General features: G+C 43.0%; 1 protein-coding gene across 2 annotated transcripts in view; it reads left to right on the top strand.

The window, feature by feature from the left end:
- CHRNA7 (cholinergic receptor nicotinic alpha 7 subunit) overlaps window positions 1-22,747 on the top strand; it is a 112,223-nt gene that overhangs the window by 41,256 nt on the left and 48,220 nt on the right. For both annotated transcript variants that reach the window (XM_027067879.2, XM_027067880.2), the window contains exons 3-4: window positions 7,112-7,156; window positions 19,558-19,667. In XM_027067879.2, the coding sequence (XP_026923680.1) occupies window positions 7,112-7,156; window positions 19,558-19,667 (155 nt within the window). The remainder of the gene's footprint in view (window positions 1-7,111; window positions 7,157-19,557; window positions 19,668-22,747) is intronic.

Below are 22,747 nucleotides of genomic sequence, written 5' to 3' on the forward strand. Positions count from 1 at the left end.
GAGAGAGGGAATCTGCCAGCACAGAGCCCAGTGCAGGGCTCAGTCTTGTGAACTGCAACATCATGACCTGAGCTGAAACCAAGAGTTCTATGTTTAAGCCAACTGAGCTACCCAGGTGCCCCTCAGTTTCCTATTTTTACATATAGGAAACCGAGTCTCAGAAAAGCTCAATGACTATTCCAAGTCTACACAGCTTGATGGTGACCCAACCAGGTCTGCTTGTGATAGATACCTAGATTTTTCATTTGCACTCCCAAGACAAAGATCATGAGCAACCCCAAATGAAAACAAAGATGGAATAGGGGTCTGCACCCTGAGAGGGCCAGGTCTTTAGGTACAAGAAACAGGGTGTCTTATGAATGCCTAGCCCTATACCAGTGGCTCTCAAACTTTTAAGCTTCAGAATCCCTTTGCTCTCATAAAAGCTATTGAGAATTCCCCCCATTTTTATGTGGATTATATCTATCAATATTTACCATGTTAGAAACGAAAACTAAGAAAATGTTTCAAGTTCATTAATTCATTTTTAAATTGTAATAAACAATTACAAATTGTTAACGTAACTAATATTTTGTGGAAATTAACCATTTTTCCCAAGCAAAACAATTTTACTGAGAATGGTGGCATTGTTTTATATTTTGTAAATCTCCTAAATACCAAGATTAATAGAAGACAGCTGGATTCTCTTATCTGCCTCTGCATTCAGTCTGCTGCTGACATCATGAGCCATATGGTCTCTGCAAAGCTCTCCCCTCTGCTCATGAGGAAATGAGGGGGAAACAGCCTAAAAACTTCTAATGATTATGGAAAAAGTTTTGACTTCACTGATCCTCTAAAGCATCTCAGAACCTCAGAGGTTTCCATACAGTAATTGAGAATTTCTCTGCTATACAGATACCAAAGGGGACCATTTTTTTATTAGCATCACCAAGGTGCTCACTGTTGTGATATTTGGAGGAGTCTCAGGGTGCCTCAAACACAGGTGTTGAGATAAACAGATAAAGATAAGGGGTTGGATCTCAGATTCTACACTGAGCTGTGTGACCTAGGGCTAGGAACTTACTTTGTTTACAGATGCTATCTTTATTCACCCCTTCTCTCTTGATTATAAAGGTTATATATGCTCACTGCAAAACATTGGAGCAGAACAGAGACATATTAGGTTAAATTTGGGAGCCTTCCCATTATCTCAATTGGTAAATGAGAATAATAATAGTACTGATTTTCCTGGGTTGTTGTCACAAGACTGATATAGTTTAAAAAAAGTGTGTGTGTGTGTGTGTGTGTGTGTGTGTGTGTGTGTGTGTGCGCACGCACACATCCACGCATGACATTTGCAAGAATCCAAATGTCTACTGAAGGTTTAGCTATGTTTTTTTTTTTTTCAAAAAAAAGTTAATGTTTATTTTTGAGAAAGAGAGAAAGAACGAGCACTAGCTGGGGAAGGGCAGAGAGAGAGGGAGACACAGAATCTGAAGCAGATTCCAGGCTCTGAGCTGTCAGTACAGAGCCTGATGTGGGGCTTAAACTCATGAACTGCAAGATCATGACCTGAGGCAAAGTCAGATGCCCAACTGACTGAGCCACCCAGGTACCCTAGCTATGTTATTACTGATATTCTTTGTGGTGAAAATCATGTGCTTGTTCATCTTTTGCCCATTTTTCTCTTGGATTGTCTGCCTTTTTCTTATTGATATGTAGGAGTTTATTTCTTATTCTGGGTATGAGTTTTTTGTCAGACCTGCGATCTCGCTGACTTAGGGGAAGTCACGGACTCTCGGTTTATTATTCTGTAAAACTAGGGCAAAAAAATGGTTGGTGTAAAATTAAATTTGATAAAAGAAGTAATCCTTGCTATAAACTACAAAGACTACCGAATAGGAATTTATGTTATCCAGCAATTTTCTCTGCAAACAAGAACTTAGACAAAGTGAGATGTATTGTTATCTCCTTTTCTCAGTGTCTACACAAAAGCAAAAAGAAAGTGTTGGGAACTATGAAAAATAATTTTGAATAATGTTGCTGTATAACTTCCAGAAGAATAATTGCTATATGAAATGAAAGGTAGCACATTACACATTATCAGAACCATTGTACTCAAAACAGATACATAATTATTCTGGGAGATTGATTCAAAAAAGCATAGCTACTTAAATCAAAGTGTACTTTAAAAAAAACACCAACTTTATTGAAGTATGATTGACGTACAAAAACTGTACATATTTGATGTACACAATTTGACAGGTTTGGAGACAAGCATATACCTGTGAAACCCTCCCTAAAATCTGTATCATAAACATAGCCATCACTTCAAAAATTCCCTCCAGCCCTCTTTATTTATTTATTATCATTATTAATTTCTGTGATAAAGTTTAACATTAGATCTACCCTTTTAGAAATTTTTTAAATATGTAATATGGCATTGTTAAGTATAGGCTCCATGCTGCACAGATCTCCAGGAATTATTTATCTTACAGAGCTGAACATTTGTCCCCATGGACTAAGACCTTCCATCTCCCCCTCCCCTAGCCTCTGGTAGCCACCTTTCTACACTGTGCTTCTGTGAGTTCAACTAATTTAGATTCCTCATGTAAGTGTAATCAGGTAGTACCTGTTTTTCTATGTCTGGCTTATTTCACTTAGGATAGTGTCCTCCAGGCTCATCTATGCTATCACAAATAGCAGAATTTCCATCTTTTTTTAAGGCTGAATTATATTCTGAAGTGCTCAGATTTTTTTTTTTTTTAAATGAGGCATTAGACTAGTTGGCTATGGGGGTGCTTTGTCACAAGGGCATCCTGTGATTCCATAGCAACCGTCAGTAGTGTCTCCTCTTGTGTGGTCCCAGGGTTAGGAAGGAGTGTGGGTCTTGTAAGAGAATTGTGTGTGTGAGGGCAGCCCCACAGGAACAGCCACTGGCACTGAGTCACATGTCACAGCTTGTATGAGGCTGCCCTCGCCTCTCCCACTCTGGGCGGTGGTCAAGAAAGCTGTTGTCTCCTTATTTTCTGGGAGAGAAAATTGAAACCCACAGAAACTGAGTGCCTGAGATTAGAGGGCTGAGATTAGAGTCTGGAGGGTCTTCCTCTGCATGGGGTCTGCTCCACCATGCTGTCCTGCCAGGCAGGGTCATCACTGAAACCATATTCAGATTCCGTTCTGCTTGCTGGTTATTTATTCAGAGGCCCTTGGGCTGGGGTTTGGATTCCTTCCCACAGGAATCCCAGTGTTTGACCAGTGTGACATCCAACTCATGAGGAAAGAGACTACTGAATGCAGTTTCATCAGCTGATTCAGGATTTAAACAAGCTCAAGCGCAGTACAGGAGGCTGGTGGCTTTGCTGTCAGTGGAGGATGTTTAGATGAGAGGGAAGGAAGTTTCCCTCCTGGGTAGAATAAGTAGATTTTGGGAGAGGGAATGGAGCCCCTGTATGTTCTTCCAGGAACATCCTAATGCCTGAAGCCAGAGAGACATCTGGGAACTGCAGATCCATCTGCCAACTTTCTAAGCCAAAGGCTCAGTCTCCATGCCCAGTTCTCCACATCACCTCATCATGCACAGCAATGTGTAAACTCTGAGGCATGGCAGTTGAATGCAGGCTGAAGTTGTGCCTTGGGCCCTCTTGCAGAAGGCTCAGGAAGCAGGACACTGGCTATCCTCAGGGTGGCAGGAAGGAAGGCCAAGTGGCTGGTGTAGGGGGTGTAAGTGTGGGCACTGGGATGTGTAGGAGACCTGGCCACTGTAGACTGCACAGGCCCTAGGTCACCAGGACTATACCTTCAGAGGGCCACCGAAGGATGAAAGTGTCCTTTCCAGGTAGGTGGCTGTCCTCTGTGTTTATAACTCCAGGAGCTGGTTGCCACATCCTTTCTGAAGTAGGCTGAACTGTTCTAGGCCAGGGAGGTTCTTCCTCATGTTGAACTGAAATCTGCCTCTCCTCACTGACTTTCATTCTCCTATGCAAAGCCAAGGTCTGTCTGGGTTGCTGGCTCTGTGCTGGAATCCCTGGTGATCGAGGAGGCAACTTCAGTCCAGGGCTGCCTGTTGGGGGTCCTGGCCTGGAGCAGGAGAAAGGAGGAAGGTATGGGACAGGGAAGGCCCTGGGAGGTAAGGAGGAGTGAGTTCTTAAAGGGCAAGTGGTACAGGTGATGGCGTGAGGGATCTGTGTCTTTCAGTATTCCAATATCATAGGGTGTAAAAGTGAAGGCTCATCCTTGGGACTCTACCCCTGTCATCCTCTCTGAAGGTGTCTCATTCCTTTACTATCACCTTTTGAAATTATATCATTGTTGAGTTGTGTAATCCCACCCCCCACTCACATTTTGTATTCCATGAGCTCAAGAACAATGTTCAATTCCTACTCTACATGTCTGGATAGCATAATGCGTGAGACAGGAAGTACTCTGCAAACATTTGTTGAATGAGTGAATAAATGAATAAATGAATGAATGAATGAGCACATGGCTGGACTATGGCTTGTAGAAAAGGCTGTGTGCTACACTGAGAACCTTGGTCTTAATTCTTTGATCAGTGCAGCTGAAGGAGGGCAGAGAGCTCCATCTGGAGCTTAGTGGAGGTCAGACTGTGTGTGGTCTTCATCAGCTTGGGCTACCATAACTTAAATACCACAGACTGGGTGGCTTAAACAACATGCATTTCTTCCTTACAGTTGTGATGCTGTTTGTAAATCCAAGATCCATGCACTGGTAGATCTGGTATCTAGTGAGAACCTGCTTCTTGGTTCATAGACAGCCATCTTCTCCCTATGTCCTCACATGGCAGAAGGGGCGAGGGAGCTTTCTGGAGTCTCTTTTATAAGGCACTAATCCTATTCCTGGGGGCTCTGCTATCATGACCTAATCTCCTTCCAAAGGTCATCTCCAGATACTGTCCCAGTGGGGTTGAGTTTGAACATGTGAATTTCAGGGGAATGCAAACATTCAGTGTGTAGTGTGGAGAGGACGCTGCATCTCAGGGGTGGTGAAGAGGTAGGACACCTTGTCTCTGTGCGGACTGAGAGAGGTGAGAGCCTCAGCCAGCCGGTGGCCCTGGGATGGAAGCTGGGAGGAAAGAGACCTACTCTGGGAATGCCAACAGCAGCCTCCTTGCTGATCTGCAGGCTGGTCCTCTCAAATCTCCACGGAAGGCTCCCTTACCTGGCATCTTTGTGCTCTCCAGCAGTGGCTGGCTGCTGCTCAGTGTTGATTACAGTTTGAAATGCTGGCACTTTAGTCCCATGCTGCTACACACCACAGAAATTCCGTTTCACTCTAATGAGGTTTCAGTTCAAATGTTGGAAAGAAGAAAGCCTTTTAATTAGATTGGTAGTAATTGAGCTCCCAAACCACAGAAGCCTTTTTCTCAGAAGCTGAAGACACAGATGCAATTAAAAGAAGGAAAGCCACCCAAGTGGAACACCGGCTAATTTTAAGTCCATTAAAAACAACAACTCCTTAATAAGTTGACACAACGGATGTATGTCCTAAAAGAGTTCACTGATGCTTTCAAATAATATTGGAGATTGAACCGGAACTAGAGTACTCATGCAGTTCAAATATATGGCTCCGTTGGGAACCATTTGCTTAGTACGGAGTACAGAGAAATGTTAGCTCCATAACTTTTTCCACCCAGAAGACTCTGCCATGTTTTATTTTGGAAAATAGAATGTATTTTTCCTGTAACCAAACTGACATCTACTTCTGGATTCAGCTGTGTCCTGAGACCCTACTAGGACATTCTTCCCTGTCCCTCCTCAAGTAGCCCTGTTCTTTCTTCAGGATTCAGATACCTCCCTACCTCCTAGTTTCACCTCTCAAAGGTGCTCAGAGTGTGAGTTGCTGGGCCAGGGCCATTGATGCATCAAGTAATCTTTGCCAACTCCTTACATGTTCAATACATTTTTATTTTAATGAGAAGCAGCATTTGTTTCTCGTTTGCATCCCTCCCTATGACCACGCCCCAGCAGATGCCATGTTCTCTCTGCCATTGGGATTGTTTTTGTGTATGCCATAACTGGACCAGGTAATTCCTGCTGGAGGAGCTCACAGTCTCAGCTTCTAGGCACTCTGCTTGGGGGCATTAATAAATACTTTCTCTTAGAGAGAATGGCAGTTGTCAATTTGTAGAGTCCTTTGGGTGGGAATTGAGTGCTAAGTAGTGAATACCACTATCTCAGTATAAGTATTGCATGGAACTTGGTCATTGGTGTATGCACACTGGTTTTTGCTAGGCCATGTTGGGCTCAACCAGCTGTGGTAAAACACTGCTTGCATCCCAGTTGGAAAGGCTGTTGTTGACTAGAATTTTCTTTAGGTGTCCTGTGCTGGGACAAAGCCATGGTTAGTACACTATCCCAAGCTCTGATTAAAGCACAGACTTGGCACTCTTCTGGATGCCACCCGTAGGTGGTTCAGAAATGTGGAAAAAGGGGCTTTGGGTCAGAAAGATCCAAGTTTGAATAGCTCCTTCATAGAGTCACCTCACCTTTCTGAAACTTGGTTTGCTCGTTAGGACAGAATTTACCTTGCAAGTGTGTGTCAAGGGCCAGGAATACTTCCTGGTAGATAAAAGATGAGAGAAAAGGTAAGCAGATCCACAGGGACCAGGGAGAAATGTGGCCCACACACTACCATTGGCATATGGTACAACAGCTGTCATAGGTCATGCTCCCTTTCCTGGGGGAGGGAAGCGTGAGATTTATATTTGTTTAAAACTCTATACTTTCTGGTAATAAACTTGACTTTAAAAAATTGGAATTTGTACCCAACTTTATTTTTTAAGCATATAAATTATTTTAAAGAGTACAAAGGAAAGTAAGCTAAATCATTAGGAAGTGTCATCTCTGGATGGTGGGGCTGTGGGTTTTAATTTTCTTCTTTATACTTTGCATTTTGTAAGTGCTCTGTAATAAATGTCTGTTACTTCAGAATAAAGAGAACAAGCTTAACTCTGGGGAAATGCGGCTTGAGTGTGTTTGGAAGTGCTTGGTTCCTCCTAGTTTCCATGCATTCCCACAGCCCCAGTAGTATGATTCCTGCATGAATAATGGCATCAGTCCCTCTTTTGTAAACCATATAAGCAATATTTATGGTTCTTTCTTTTTCTTTGAAGGATGAGAAGAACCAAGTTCTAACTACCAACATTTGGCTGCAAATGGTAAGTTGAGACAAGGGCAGTCCTCTCCCGTGGGTCTTCCTGCTGTGGTTTCTCAGATGCTCCTGCTTGAAATGCAGCGGAGGAAGAGAGCCCCTGAGAAGAGTCAGGATTGTCCTCCCTAACTCCACACATGCCAACTTATGTGAAGTAGAACATCCACTTTTGGGTATTTCTCACTGCGTCCAGCAGGGCTCAGTGAATGCGTGTATTTCCTACAGGGTGATTTGGGGAAATTTTAAAAGCACTCATGCAAAACAAGTAATAAGATGAAGATCTACATTGTTGGTAACCTGTTTGTAACATGCACCTTAACTGGTCCCCAGGGTTTAGGGACACCCGCCTCACTCTCTATGCCCTCTAGATGCGCATAATGGGAATCCTAGAGAGTTGCCTAAGCCAGAGGCTGTCACAGTCATGCTTAGTGCTCTGGGGACCCCTGCAAGAATTCTGAAATGCTGTATTCCATTCATGCATTTTTAGCTTGACATGTAAAATTCTCACCTAAATTTAATGAATTGCAAATGATGTCTCTTCCAGCAAATTGTAAATATTGGCATTTAAAAGTAAAACTGTTAGTCTCTATTTTAAGTGGAAACTAAATACCATAATGATTTGATGCCCATATCATTCATGTAGGAAATATATAAAGAAGGCCTTCTAGCTGCAGATGTCTTGCACAGTCCCTTCCTTTTATTATTGCACTTGTATTGCTATGCCACTTTTCACACAGAACTTATCCTAATGTTCTGTAATTTCATGTTTGCAGGTTATCAATCACTCTGTCTTGGTTCTCTCAAATGTAGATATTAACATGAAGTCATTCTTTTAGACAATAAGTGTTAATTTTTTTTTCTTCTGGATTGATTTAGGATTACAATGATTATTGGTTCTTAATTCATCACGGTGGCATTCATGTCTCTACCAAAGATGGGGCTTTGTTTTAAATTAATTCATATGTTTGTAGATGATGATTTTTTTCATTACGAAATGAGACACTAATGCAGATTTCACCATCAATTCTATGACTTTTTAAAATAGATGTAGTAGTGTATCGTTCATTATGAAAGGCATTTTGTTAAAACGTTAGTCAATTCCTTGAACTTCTTCCAGATTACATGACAAAAATAATATAGTTTCATTGGAATGTATTAGCTGACAGCTTGCTTAGTTTCTCATTCAATTTTGTTGAAAACAAGGAATTAAAACCTGCCTGATCTTTGAAAGTTTTTGTCACCTGATTTTTAGCACAATTTACACAGACACTGGTATTTTGAATCTGCCTTTTGTTGTTTGCTTCTTGGGTCAATGTCCCAAGACAGGAGTTGAGGTGAGGGAAATTCCCTTTCTTTGTAAGGCAGAAATCAGAGTAGTAAATGTGGGGAAAGGGATATTCCCAGGTGGTTGTTGGGCAGGTGAGTTTTGGTGGGAATGCAAGTGGAAGTTGGGGAATAGAAAACAGATTCACTTAAAGCCATCTGCTGTATGTCCCCAGAGCAGGCTTTGCTATATAAGAGATGCCTCACAGAACCTGCCTGTAATGAATAAAGTAGAACCTTTGCAGAATTTCCCTGCAGGATTTAAAGCAACATTCTTTTTTTTTTTTTTTAAGTTTTCCTTTGAAATTTATATACTACTTTCCCTTTTTTAAAAGACTTGATCTTTTTAGAGCCGTTTTAGGTTCATAACAAAATAGAAGGAAAGGTGTGGAGAATTCCCATTTACCCCCTGCCCCCACATCCCCTTTCTCTCTCTTTTTTTTTTAATATGAAATTTATTGTCAAATTGGTTTCCATACAACACCCAGTGCTCATCCCAACAGGTGCCCTCCTCAGTACCCATCACCCACCCTCCCTGCCCTCCCATCCCCCATCAACCCTCAGTTTGTTCTCAGTTTTTAAGAGTCTCTTATGTTTTGGCTCCCTCCCTGTCTAACCTTTCTTTCTTTTTTTTTTTTTTTTTCCTTCCCCTCCCCCATGGTCCTCTGGTAAGTTTCTCAGGATCCACAAAGAGTGAAATAATATGGTATCTGTCTTTCTCTGTATGACTTATTTCACTTAGCATAACATTCTCCAGTAAAGCAACATTCTTTAGTAAGCACATCCTATCTTCAGCCTGTGCACATCTGCTCTAGCTTCCCTCCTTTTGTCTGGGCACATGGGCTTGGGTCTGTGCTCCCCTTGGAGATGGCGCCTCCCTCCTGGGAAGAAGTTCCCTCTTCTGGGGCCTGCTGAGAGCCTTACTGTCACAGTTGTCTCTGTTGCTTCTAAAGTCATGTCCTAATAGTGTCTAGAGGTTGGCCTCATTAGCATACAAACTGCAGTTTGTTTGTCTCCATTAACTTTCCCCAGTGACTCTCGTTTCCTTCTCACCTTTACAGCAATGTTCCTTCAAGCAGCATCCTCCCCAGACATCCCCACTCTCTTCCCATGAATTCTCAGTTAAACTCACCCCTAGCTGACTTGGGGTGAGCAAACCACTAACCCCCAGGTTGTGAATGCTGTACTCTAATGTTTTTCCCCGTTTTTCTTTTTTTTTTCTTTTTTCTTTTCTTTTCTTTCCTTTTCTTTCTTCTTCTTCTTCTTCTTCTTCTTCTTCTTCTTCTTCTTCTTCTTCTTCTTTGAGAGAATGAGAGAGTTCATGCATGAGTGGGAGATGGACAGAGGAAGAGGTAGAGAGAATCTTAAGCAGGCTCCATGCCCAGCACAGAGCCTAAACTCTTAACTCTGAGATCATTGACCTAAGCCAAAATCAAGAGTCAGACACTTAACTGATTGAGCCACCCAGGTGCCCCTTCCCTAATTTTTTGATGAAAATTTTCAAATATACCTAACATTTGAACTTATGGGGAGTCTATAGCCTCACCTCTTAGATTCTGTAATTAGCATTTTTTTTTTTTAATTCTTACTTTATCCCATTTGGCTATTTATCCATCTTTCTATCAGCCTAGCTTATTTTTTTAGTTCATTTCAAAGAGGAATAGCAGACAGTGGTGCATTTTCAACTGCATGTTTCAGGTAGCTCTTTGACCAGGGTTTCTTTCAAGGTAAAAATTTTGCATACAATGTGATGTATAGATCCTAAGTGTATCAGTCAATGAATAGCCAGGAATGCTTTCAGCTCCTCAGTCCCACCCCCATCAGGAAGCAGAACTTCACCATCACCCCAGGTGATGCCTGATGTCCCTTACCTGTCAATACCTGTCCTATCTTTCCACTCTCCACCAAGGATAGAACACCTTTATTCTGGTTTTTCCAGGGATCGGTTTCTTCCCTCTTACCTTGGGTCTCTCAGGAACATTTGGTAGAGTGGATTGGTCCCTCTTACTGGAAATCCTTCTACATTTAGTGTTTGGCTGCCTGTCCTTAGGTTTTCCTCCTAATTCTCTAGTGACTCCTGAGTTCCCCCTGCTAGTCTCTTCATCTCTGTGCAGTCATTCCTTGTCCCAAGAGTTGGAGGACCCAGTATCCTGGCTTAAAGCACCAACCCAACTGCCTTCCTGGTGCCCCTACATGGGCACCCAGTAGGCTCTTAAATCCAGTGTGTCCTTTCTTTCTCTTTCTCACTTGCTCCCTCTATAGTGAAGGGAAGGAAAAATTCTTCTCTACCCTTTGGGTCTTCCACTTGGACTAAGATTGAATTTACATGAGACTGATTAACAGGAGAAAAAAAAAAAAAACAGAGTTTTATTATGTGCACACGGAGGCCAAATAATGACTTTGACAACTTTGACACCTAAGGAAATGACAAAGGCAGATAGTTTTTAAACTTTTCAGACAAAGACACGATAAATCTATGAGGAGTTAACAGGACAAAAAGCCTTAACTTTGGGAGCTTTAATTAGTAAGGAATTCTAAAAGGAACTTGGGCTGGGGTGGTAAATTAGTAAAAAGTCACAGGGGTTGTTTATGTAGTCTTCTTGGCTCTAAATTCCCTATCTCTGGTGATAAGGATGTCTCTACATCCTAATTGAGGGAGGACACCTCTCACATGGTAGATTTATTTCCTGCTTTCAGGGGGACAGTGGAGGGTCTGAGTGTCCCTCTTGAACAAGCTGTATCGTAATTAACTTTAATTTAAAGTAATCAGTATGACAAAGTGGCACGTTTTGGGCAGCCTGCCCTTGGCCCCTACAATTGCTGTCTCCATTTGGATAAATGGTAACTCCGTGTATTCATTTGCTCAGATCAGAAGCCTCAGAGTCACCCTTAACTCTAGTCTCTCACACCTACCTCTGATCTCAACCTTCAAAACAGAGCCAAGGTCTAACTACTGCACATCAACCCCAATGCTTCCACCTTGGTCTAAACCAGCATAATTTCTCACCTATGTTACTATGGAGATTCATAGCTGGGCCTTGTGTTTCAGCCCTTACCTCCACTAGCGATGTCTGTTCTCAATATAGCAGTCAGCGTGATCCCAGTAAGAGAAGAAGAAGGCTTAGCCACAAGCCTCATTGACCCAGATCCTTCCAGGGGCTCCTGTCTCACCCAGTAGCAAGCTGAGGTCCTTGAGGTGGTCTTTGACTTTGCATGCCAGGCCCTCGCTTCTTCTACATCCTCCCCAGCCCTCTTCTTCTTGCTGTGTTCCCTGCCCTGCTTGTTGCCCTATGCACATCATCTACCTCAGGGCCTTTGCATTTGCTCCCCCTGCCTGGAAGGCTCTTTCCCCAAGAACCACTTGCTTTTCTTTCTCACTTCTTAGTAGTATCTACCTGAAGATCACCTTTTCAGTGAGGTCTTCTCTGAGTTCCTCTCAAACCCTACTATCTCAAACCCTCATTGCCTACCCCCAGCCCATACCATTCTCTTCACCTCGGTATCTTAGTCTTTCTGGCTGCTATAACAAAATACCATAAACAGGGTGACTTATCAACAACAGATATTTATTTCTCACAGTTTTGAAGGCTGGAAGTCCAAGGTGCCACCATGGTTGCATTCTATTCAGAGCTCTTTTTTGAGTTGCATTTCTGTTGCCTCCTCACTAGGTGAAATGGGAGTGCTAATCTCTTAGGGAGGGATCTGTCCCATTGTATAAGGGTACTAATCTCATTTGGGAGGGCTCTCTCCTCATGATCTGATTACCTACTAAAGGCCCCACCTCTGATATCCCTCACACTGAGATTAGAGTTCAACATAGGAATTTGGGGGAACACAACATGTATTCCCTAAGTCTACTTCATTTTGTTTTTAAAGCCCTTGTCCCATACTTTGTATTGTTTATTTGTTCTCTGGCTCTGAGTTCTCATCCCCCATTTGGAATGTGTCCTCTGTGAGGGCAGGACTCCAGTTGTATTCACTACTCTACCCCCAGTAGGCATGAGTAAGTTTTGTAGAATGAATGAATGAAACAAAAAACTCAACGTGAACCTAGGAAGGGCTAAGATATTATGATACAAAATAAAGCCAACTCCACCTCACATTTAAACACTGTAGTGTAAGCTCTGGGAATTCTGGGAGATAATACAAATGTTTCCTTTTTTATATAAAACCAGGTATTTCCCATGTTTTCTATGGTACAGAGCTGCTGTTGAATTTTTTTTTTTTATAAAGAGAGAAACACCTAATATGCTCACTACATATTAGGTCAAAGACAGGTCTGTCTTCCTGGTGCCTATATCCTTATCCCTCAGTAAGCAAATGATCGTTAATAACATATATGATTTGGCATTTTTTTTTCAAAGAGTGTTGTTTTCTAGGAAAAAATTAACTAGATTATTACTTATTGCATTGAGTTCAGGTGCTCCATAAATAAGCATGCTTGCTTTGGAGGATGTCACTGGAGACCTCTAAATTTCTTTCAAGCACAGCTTATTTCTAATTCATTATTGCACTTGCAAAAACGTCCACAGCTTCATTTGTTTTAAAAATCACCTTTTTATCTCACTTACCTATTCACCTTATCTTTTTGAATGCCTGCTACAGGGAAGACATTGAAGTAGGTCACATGAGGGGGAACCCAGAAATGGATGAGACCCAATTTCTTCTCTTAAGCCATTTACAATCGGGCTGTGCAATTTACAGCCCAACAAAAAGGTTAAAATATTGTGAACAAGTGACTCCCTTGAAGTATGGCAGGAGGCCAGCTGGTGGTGTGGACAGTGGAGTTCAGAGGTGGGAAAAAATCTCTGCTTTACAGAAATGGAAGGGAGAGAAGGAAAGGCATAGACCCTTCTAAATGTGAAGATCAGGAAGCATTGGTGTGTGTAGGTGTTGCATCATTAATTAATACTTGTTTCCACATGCCCACCACCTGGAAACATGCTGGGTGCCTTTTTAGCATGTGTCCTTACAAAGCAGGGGTGACATATTTATCTGGAAGGTGGCATCTATAGCTCATGTAGCAGCTTTAACACTGGCTTCTGAATGAATTTTAAGGAATCATAGGTATCTTGGGTTTAGAACAGACCTTAACAGGTACCTAATCGAAGCTCTTTCCCCCTGGAAAGCCTTGGAATTCCTTTGAGGCCACAGCATGGAAACAAGGAACTTGAATGTCACCATGGCAGGCCTTGGAAGTTGCACTGGGGCCATTTATAAAGCCACCATCACCTAGATTCCTGCTTGTTATGTTCTCTAGCTGGTGACCAGCCTGACCTGACCTAGCCTGAATAAAGGGTATGAATAAGAAGTGAAGCTCCATATTGAAGACCAAGAGGGCAGAAGACCCAAGGGAAGCAGAAATATGGACAGGAGAGGACAGAAAATCAAGGAAATTGCCTTCAGCCACTTTTCTTCCCCAGAGCTTCATGTTGCTGAATTGCTGTTCTGAAAATCTGAATCTGAATAATCTTTTTCCCAGGGTATTTAAACTCTGAGGTCAATATTCTGCAAATTAGAGATTTTCTATACAGTCAGAATAGAAGGGCAAAAAAGTAAAATAAATTAAATTCTCTTTTGACTTACAGTTTGTTATTTTGTTTTCCTTTCTTTCACTTCCCCTTGATTTTGTAGGACTTTCTGGTTATTTAAATAACCCGAAGGAAGAGAAAGTTGCTGTTCTATATACCTCTTCTTATTCCCAGCAGGAAGCAATTGGGGTAGTTTCTCTGTAGATTAGTTTTATCATTTTGGGAGGCCTGTCAGATATGATCTGATTTAATCTATAAGAAGAAGTGGCAGCAGCATTTCAGTTTCTGAAGAGACAGTTGAGCCATCCAAAGACTTGCCTGTGCTTTTCTTCTATGGAATTTTAACCATTCTTCTGACTCTACATTTTCCATCCTTCTTATGTTTATTCCCTATTTTTTATTTCCTGATTATGGATTATAATTATGGAATGAATAGCATTCACACTGTAGAATGCTAGGTTGCAAACCATGTTTATTTCTAAAATACTTAATTGCTGCATTTTCTACCACTTCATCTCTGAGAATGCCACACCTTATGTTCACACACAGGCTAGCCAGTGGCTTGCTTAGGCCCTCATGATGACCCATAGTTAATGGTGATTTCAATCATTCTGTCACAATGAGAGAAAAAGTGTTGGGAGCAGGAGGAAGAAGGAGGCCCACTTTCTTCATCTGAGATCAAAATGGTTGACTGGAAGAATTTCCAAAACATGTTTATATGGAGTTTTCCAACACCAAGTACATGCTGTCTTTCACACCAGCAACTGATTCTCTGATTCTCAGGATACCAACTGGGTAGATCCTCTCTATTTGGAGTTAGCATCAGATCATACAAGTTAAGGACTCAATCCCACAAGACTACCCCATCAGATGCCAGGTGCAAAGGGGGTGTCCAGGCTGCCCACACTTCTATCCAGCTGAGTTTGAATGCTGAACAGCTCATGGAATTCAAGAAAACACTTACATTTACCAATTTATTATAAAGAATCCTGGTCAGGAACAGCTGAATGGAAGAGATGCATAGGGCAAGGTGTGAGGGAGGCCCAGAACTTTCATGCCTTCTGTGGGCTAGTTACTGTCCTGGCACTTGGATGTATTCACCAATCTGGAAACTTTCCGAATCTTGTGGTTCAAGAGTTTTTATAACCCAGTCCCCATTCTCTCTCTTCTCCCTGGAGACTGAGGTTGGGTGGGGCTGAAGGTTGCCACCCTGTAATCAAAGCTTGATCTTTCTGATGACCGGCTGCATGCTGGCAACCTGAGGTGATCTCAGTCACCTCACCTCAATAGAATAACCTCTGGTGGGCTCAGAAGGTGCTCTATATGAATAATAAGAGACACTCCTATCCTCAGGAAATTCCCAAGGTTTTAGAAACCATGTGCCAAGAACCTGGGACATAGACCAAATATGTTTCTTATTATACTATAATGTCCTTTTTTTTAAACAAAGAAAATGTTCCATTTCTTCTCTCTCATTATCCTGCTATAAATATTTTCATGCATGTACATGCACACAAACTTAAAGTTTCCTATGGCCTCAAGGTAGATGTTAATGGGGGCCAGTTCTGAGACCCATGGAAGAATTAGGGTTCTTATGGTACATCTCAGATCAAGGGCCCCTTCCTCCCTTGTATGTCCCCTTAAAACCCCACATAGTCATATCTTGAAGATTAAATGAGAAGGGGTCCCACAGAAATAGGGAGAGAAGGAAAAGCACAGACTCTTCCAGATGGTCTGGGAGTATTGGCGTTTCTAGACTGACACTATCAGCTGCCCAACATGCCACACACTGTCTGTAGGAAGATTTTGTGCAGGGCCTCTTGCCCTCCAGAGATCTGAGTGGGGAGTAAGTGCTTTAAGAGGATAGAAAAGCTCCTTCTGGAACATTATTATTCACAAGCCCCTTTACACATCCATTCTTCAGAAATGCTCATGGAAACCTGTGGCGTCCTGGGCTCTCCCGCTCCCAGGGCACACAGCCCCAACATTCCCACTCCGGCTCCCAGTGCCCAGTTGATGGGGCTTCTGCACCTTTAGCTGTAGCTTGGTTGTTACAGCTCTCCTGTCCTGTAGTATCTTATGAAATGGAAGAATCCCTCTTTTTTTTTTTTTTTTAAGCCGTCATTTGTCATGGGCTTACCAGGGCCACATGACTTACCTGCTGCTGCACACATTTCATCCTTCCAGTGCCGTCCTGCCCTGTGAGGCAGGCACCTGTGAGGAAGCTGCAGCTCCCAGAGGGGGTATTTACCTTGTTAAAAAAACAAAATTCAACCAAGTAAACCTGAAGATCTAATTGGCTTAATTAAAGGATTTGTGAGTTGGGCAGCACCCTATCTAGCAAGTAGAGAGAGCTCCCACAAGTTGTACAAAATGGAAAGTTTTTATAGGAAGGAGGGTGGGGCAAGAAAGTTATAAGCAAGGGAAAAGAAAGGATTGTTTCAGGCAAGGTAACCTTATCTTTGGGGGAGGGGCAGGGGGTTTTATCAAGCAGATTATATCTCATCTTCCATTGAGGGATGGAGAGGACCCTGTGGCGATGGATGACTTCACAGAGGCTGATCAGAAAATTCCTGATTGGCCCTTTAAGACTTAGGTTTCTGTGGGAGGTTGAAAATACAGTTAAGTATTAAGCCTCAGTTTGGTGACTTGGCCTAAGTAATTTTGGGCCCATGTTTTTGTTGTTGTTGTTTGTTTGTTTTTAATGTTTGTTTATTTTTGAGAGAGATGGGCGAGGGAGAGCATGAGCTGGGGAGGGACAGAGAGAGAGGGAGACAGAGGATCCGAAGCAGTCTCTACACTGACAACAGAAGGCCTGATGTGAGGCTTGAACTCCTGAACCCTGAGATCATGACCTTAGCAGAAGTCTGACACTTGACAGACTGAGCCACCCAGGTGCCCTGGGTTGTTTGTTTTTAACAATCTGCTTGAGGGGCGCCTGGGTGGCTCAGTCAGTTAAGTGTCCGACTTCATCTCAGGTCATGATCTCGCAGTCCGTGAGTTCAAGTCCCGCATCAGGCTCTGTGCTGATGGCTCAGAGCCTGGAGCCTGTTTCAGATTCTGTGTCTCCCTCTCTCTCTGACCCTCCCCCGTTCATGCTCTGTCTCTCTCTGTCTCAAAAATAAATAAACGTTAAAAAAAAATTAACAATCTGCTTGAGCTCACACAGCTGGTCTCTGCCACAGCCTTGGTGTAAACCCAGATGTGCCTGAGTTCCACAGCTCTCTGCAGCCCCCCTTTTCTTTCCTGAGGGTGGAGGAGACCCAGGTTGGCTTTTGAGTGAGCAGATGGGGGGCTCCTTCAGAGAGGATGAACAGCCCCCAACTGCCAGTGTAGAGAGATTGGGTTGGAAGAAACATCAATGGTAGAGCCTACTGATCACTCTTCTTAAAGTCAAATAATGCAGTTCTGAGTCCTGACCCAGTGTCTGACTGAAAGGATGTTGCTTCTCTGTGCCCCGGTCTCCTCTTATAAATACGAATAGTAATCATGCTGGCATCCCTGGATCATGGCAAGCAAGGTGTACACGTGACTCTGAACAAACCAAATGGTCAGGATACATACCCATGGGACACATGCAGCTAAGATGATGGGTTGGGTTGAGGAGATGTGAAATTGCTGGAGAGGTATTGTGCAGCTCACACGTGCCATCTGAAGAGGTTGCGGTTTGACCAACCAAGGGCTTCTACTTCCCTGCCTTCCTCCCTGCTCTGCCCATCATTTCAGCAGGTGTGGGAGATGGGCACTTGCCTGCCATGCCCACCTTCGCTCTGGGAGCCCTATGACCATGATTAGCATGGTGGCAATAGTGACAGTGACAGGCATCCCAGGGTGAGATATGAGATCCTGGTAAGGAAGGCACAGGTGTTGAGTGTGGAAGGGCTTATCCCCCTGACAAGGGAGAGAAAAGAAGGGAGCACTGGGCAAATGGTACAGAGACAGAGAAGGCTGGAGCAAACACAGTTTAGTTCATGCCTAGGCATTCCTGCAAACCAGCTTCAACAAGACTGGCCCTTCTGGGTACTGTCCTTCTCCTCCCCTTGCGTATCCTTCCTGCTCTTCTCCCCTCCTCCCTTCCCCACTACTAACTACCCACATCAATTAGAAACATCAGTAGGGTGGCTCTATCCTAAATGTTCCAAGTGATTTTTCACCATGTTATACATTGACGGATCTTCATTCTCAGAGGCCCATGGCTATAAAGTCACATTACTCACCTGGCTATTTCCTCTCATCTGACTTCGTATGGTCCCAGAACTGGAACAGCCTTTTTGGATGCTTGCCTGTCCTCTCCAGAGGATGGTGGGATCTCTGGGACGTGCTCTGTGATCCACAACCCCTTGGCTACAATTCCCAAATCTCAATAGCTTTGAAAATTAAAGGGTTTTTGTCCCCCTTGATGTTGTTTTTGTAACTTTGCATCAAATTCACTGAGTCTAAAATCAAACCGAAATAGATGTGCAGTGGAGGCATTTATTTTTCTTACTTAGTATCAGTATGCACGTTTTGCTGCAGAAATAATGATATGTTTGATTATGGGGAGTTGCCTAGATCCCAGCTGGAAGTGTTGCATCACATACCTTTCTAAATCTGAGGTCTGAGCTCCAGATCATGGGTGACCCCAGGGAGACTGGGTACAGGATGGGGCCTTTACTGGGGGTCTGCCCTGATTATGGCACATTTGTAGGAGGTGCTGAGTCCAAACGGGCCAGCCCTGCAACCCTGGCTTGGTGGAGCTGTTTGTATAGCAGCTGTAGGTGGGATCTTACCTGAGCAGTCTTTACAGAGCTAGTGGACCCTAGGTAGGGCTGAGCTATGTGGTCCTTGGACAAGGGACCCCAGGCATGGGCCTTCCTCTGGCAAAGGTCACTCAAGAACCAATTTTGGACCTGACGTCAAGCAGATGCACCTGTGTTGGTGTGTTTATGACTATTTCCTGAGTCCCCATCTTCACCCTTGTCCTGATTCAGTGTTTTACCACCAAGGCCATGTGTTTGCATTTTGGGGTTGTGGCATCAGAAGCACTGTTCCTGCATGAAAATAAGAACTCCAGTCCAAAAACACATCCTCCTTAGAAGCTTCTGAGAGGTTCCCCAGCAGCTGCAAAAAGTTGTTTCATGGAAATAAATATTCTTAATTTTTCTAGCTTAGTTCATATTCCAATGGAAATAAGTGAATTTATTTTTCCAAAGTGTCCTTTCAGTGGAGAACTTTGAAAGCAAAACAGTTACTCATTTGGCTAGGAAAAAAACCCATCTGCTGTGGGAGGGGAAGCCTTCGGGGCATGCAGTGGACTGGAATTAACTTTAATGCTACTGTTTGAATGTGGTCATGGTGACAGCAGGATCTTAAATGTGATTTTTATGCTGTTCATGGTCATTTTGCAAGAGATTACTTAATTCTCAGTTTCCTTATATTTTATAGATAACAATTCAATTATGTAAATAGTATCTGGAACTCTTTTTGGCTTTGAATGTATCTAATAATCCCTTATAAGAAATATTAGTAGGCAAGGAAGCAAAGTGCTGCTAATGTCATTGTCTGTGTGTGTTAGTCTTGGACAGATCACTATTTACAATGGAATATGTCAGAATATCCGGGCGTGAAGACTGTTCGTTTCCCAGATGGCCTGATTTGGAAGCCAGACATTCTTCTCTATAACAGGTAAGCACACTGGACAAAAGGAGAAATGATTTTAGTTTTGCATATATGTAACAACCATGCATATTTGAATATTTCATCGAAATGCCAGACCCATGATCTGTAATTTGGGACCATTGCTGCCCATGATGCTTTGTAAATGGCCAGGCCTTTGAGAAACATTCTGTCCCCCTCTCCCATGTTCTCTGCCTTGGCATGCAGACTTGCATTACCCAGCACTCTGCCTGAGCACATGTCTATAGGGCTGTGCATTATAGGTACATATATACTTTTGTGCATATTGGCACTGAGGCATTTTTTACATGTGGAATTACCTTTGCACTTGAATGGCAGCAATTATGGTCACAGCATAAGTTGCTGGCCCTTGACATGCATGACTGGAGTCCACTGTTTGGACCCAGGTCCTCATCTGATGTATTCCCATTGTGCATTGGGAGAGTCCTGCTGCCTATAGCTGAGTGCATGAAGACCATCACCTTAGCTGTGCTCAGAAGCTTGTGATGCAGGTGGAGTACTTGATAGAAAAAGACAGATAATAGTCATATTCTAATATGGATTAAGAACAGGAATCCTGCTCCTGAGGTCAAGAAATGAGGGATTCATTGTGAACCAGGACAGTCTGATTTGTAAACCAGATGCCTAAAAGGTATTCAGGCAAGGTAAATTTCTAGAAGCACTAAATCTTTTTTTGCTAAGCTACATAATCAAAATAAGGGGATCCAGAGCATCTCTTCCCAGTAAGGTTTAGAATGTGATAACAAGCTTAATATTAAAGAAAGATACTTCCTAATTACAACTGCTGCATTTGGTCCTACCGGGAAGAGAAGGAAGTCCCATGCCTTCCTGACTTAGAAAACAGTGTGACCATTGGTTACTGTCCTTGGTTGTCACCAGCTGATGTGTTTGTCCTACACTGACTGCTTCTAGGAGGCTGGGTGATTTCATTTCTTGTGTCAACTTTTAATTCTGTCTTTCTTGCTGGCAGTTACATTTCATTTGAATAATTGGGCTTGTTTCTAGAAGAATAGTATTCCCTTCTGATTCGCTGCCACTCTTCAGTTTCTTAAATTAGTTCAGACACCTGAGCTCTGAAACATGTCTAAAGTTAGAGTAAGTGGTCCCCAACTGAGTAGGTGAAGCACATGGAACCCCATGGCTCATCTTTGGATCATTAGTTTCCCAGCCACTGACATCAAAAGACCACAGAAATACATTTTATTTTGGAGGCTGGAAATACAAGATTAAGGTGTCTGCAGGTTTTGTTTCTTCTGAGTCTCATCTCTTACAACTTGTAGATGTCCATCTTCTCTCTGTGTCTTCACATGGTCTTCCCTCTGCACATGTCTGTGTTCTCTGATGTACTCTTGTGCCGACTACCATCACATTGGATTAGGGACCACACTAACAACCTCATTTTAACTTAGCTACCTCTTTAAAACCTCCAAATACAGTCACATACTGTGGAACTTCAACATACGAACTAGGACTTCAGCATGTGAATTTGGCGGGAGTGGGGGGGTGGGGAACAAAATTCAGCCCATAACAGGGGCATTGCAGTTGACTTCTTAAGGACAAAGAGTCAGCATTGGAGAAGTCTGGGTATAAATTGTAGCTGTAATATTTAGTATGTTATAAACATTAAGTCTCAGATTCCTCCTTTGAAAAATGGGGGAGATGCCAGCTTCAGAGTTTGGAAGGGATAACTCTGCGGATGCACCTAGCATGCTTAGTGTGGTACTTGGCAAAGATTGAATGCTCAGTGATGGTGGTTGTGCATTTACAGACATGGTGATGAGGATTTCTGCTCAGAGTAATTCAAAAAGAAATGTCAATAGTGTTTTTACATTGTGCCTAATTTAGTTCTTTTTCATTTGAAATCAAGAATAGATATTACAATGTGGTAGAAACTTCATGAGGTTATAGAGGTGCTTCTTATCACTTATATGTAGCACCTCAAAACCTAATAAGTAAAATGTTTGATGCTTTTAATGTTCTGGCTAAGGAAGAGTTACCACGTATTCTATGCAAACTGAATTTCAAGGAGCAAAGATGCAGTCTCCACCTGCTGTCACCAGGGAGCGGGATCTCAGAAATAATGGTACCCACACCCCCCCCACATCTGACCCAGCTGATGGTCCCAGAGCCCCTTTCCTCTCATGTTTCCCCTTGAGCTCTAAATAACTATTTTTCTCTTTTCTCTTTTCCTCATCTCCCCATTGACCACATCCACCAGCTTCTATCATGGAATCTGTAGAGGCTGCCTCCTCTTCTGCTTTAGTTTTTCTGAAAAATGGGATATAGAACTTCCTTTCTGAAGTAACTGTTAAATATATGGCTTGCATGTCCACACAGACATGATGTAGGATAAGCAGGTTACAGAATACATGTAAGCCAGTCATAGACACAGTGTCAGTTATTTTTTGCTGCTTGAGAGACTATCCTGAACTTAGTGTCTTAAAAAAAATGTATGCATATGACTTCTCACCACACTGTGGGCTGACTGACCCATGTGGTGGCCTGTCTGTTTAAGTCAGTTCTTGGCAAAAAGCAGGGGGCTGAGGCTCTGATGGGCTGGAATGTGGAGAGCCACACCCCCCAGCTGTTGGTGGGAGCGCAGCTGGGACAGTTACCTGTGCCACCTTAGCTTCCTCCGTGAGCCTTTTCCACAGGATGCAGGCAACCCCCAGTGTGTGGCAAGAAGTGTTCAGAGAGGAAGGAAGTGGCAGCCACCAGGCTCCTTATGAACTGAGCATATGAATCCTAGAACAGCCCCTTCACTGCACTCTGTTGGGCAGAGTAGGCAGGAGCTCAGCCTGGATCAGGGAAGCAGAAGTCAGCCTCACGTCTCTAGGGCACACAGGTTGTGGGGGAGGAAGGAAGATGAAGGTGTGCTCTATGGAAGGGAAGAGGTGAAACAGGAAGGCCAGATTAGAGTTGAGGGGGGAATGAAGGACCAAAACAAACATTTGTAATGAAGGAGCACTCAGTTAAGTGCATGCTGGAGGGACTGGTAGGAAGGAGACAGAGGGTAGGTAGGCAAGCAGACAGAGTTTCCAAACACAGAGTGATCTCCTTATCCCTTG

Source organism: Acinonyx jubatus, chromosome B3 (assembly GCF_027475565.1).
Source record: "Acinonyx jubatus isolate Ajub_Pintada_27869175 chromosome B3, VMU_Ajub_asm_v1.0, whole genome shotgun sequence".
Taxonomy (NCBI): domain Eukaryota; kingdom Metazoa; phylum Chordata; class Mammalia; order Carnivora; family Felidae; genus Acinonyx; species Acinonyx jubatus.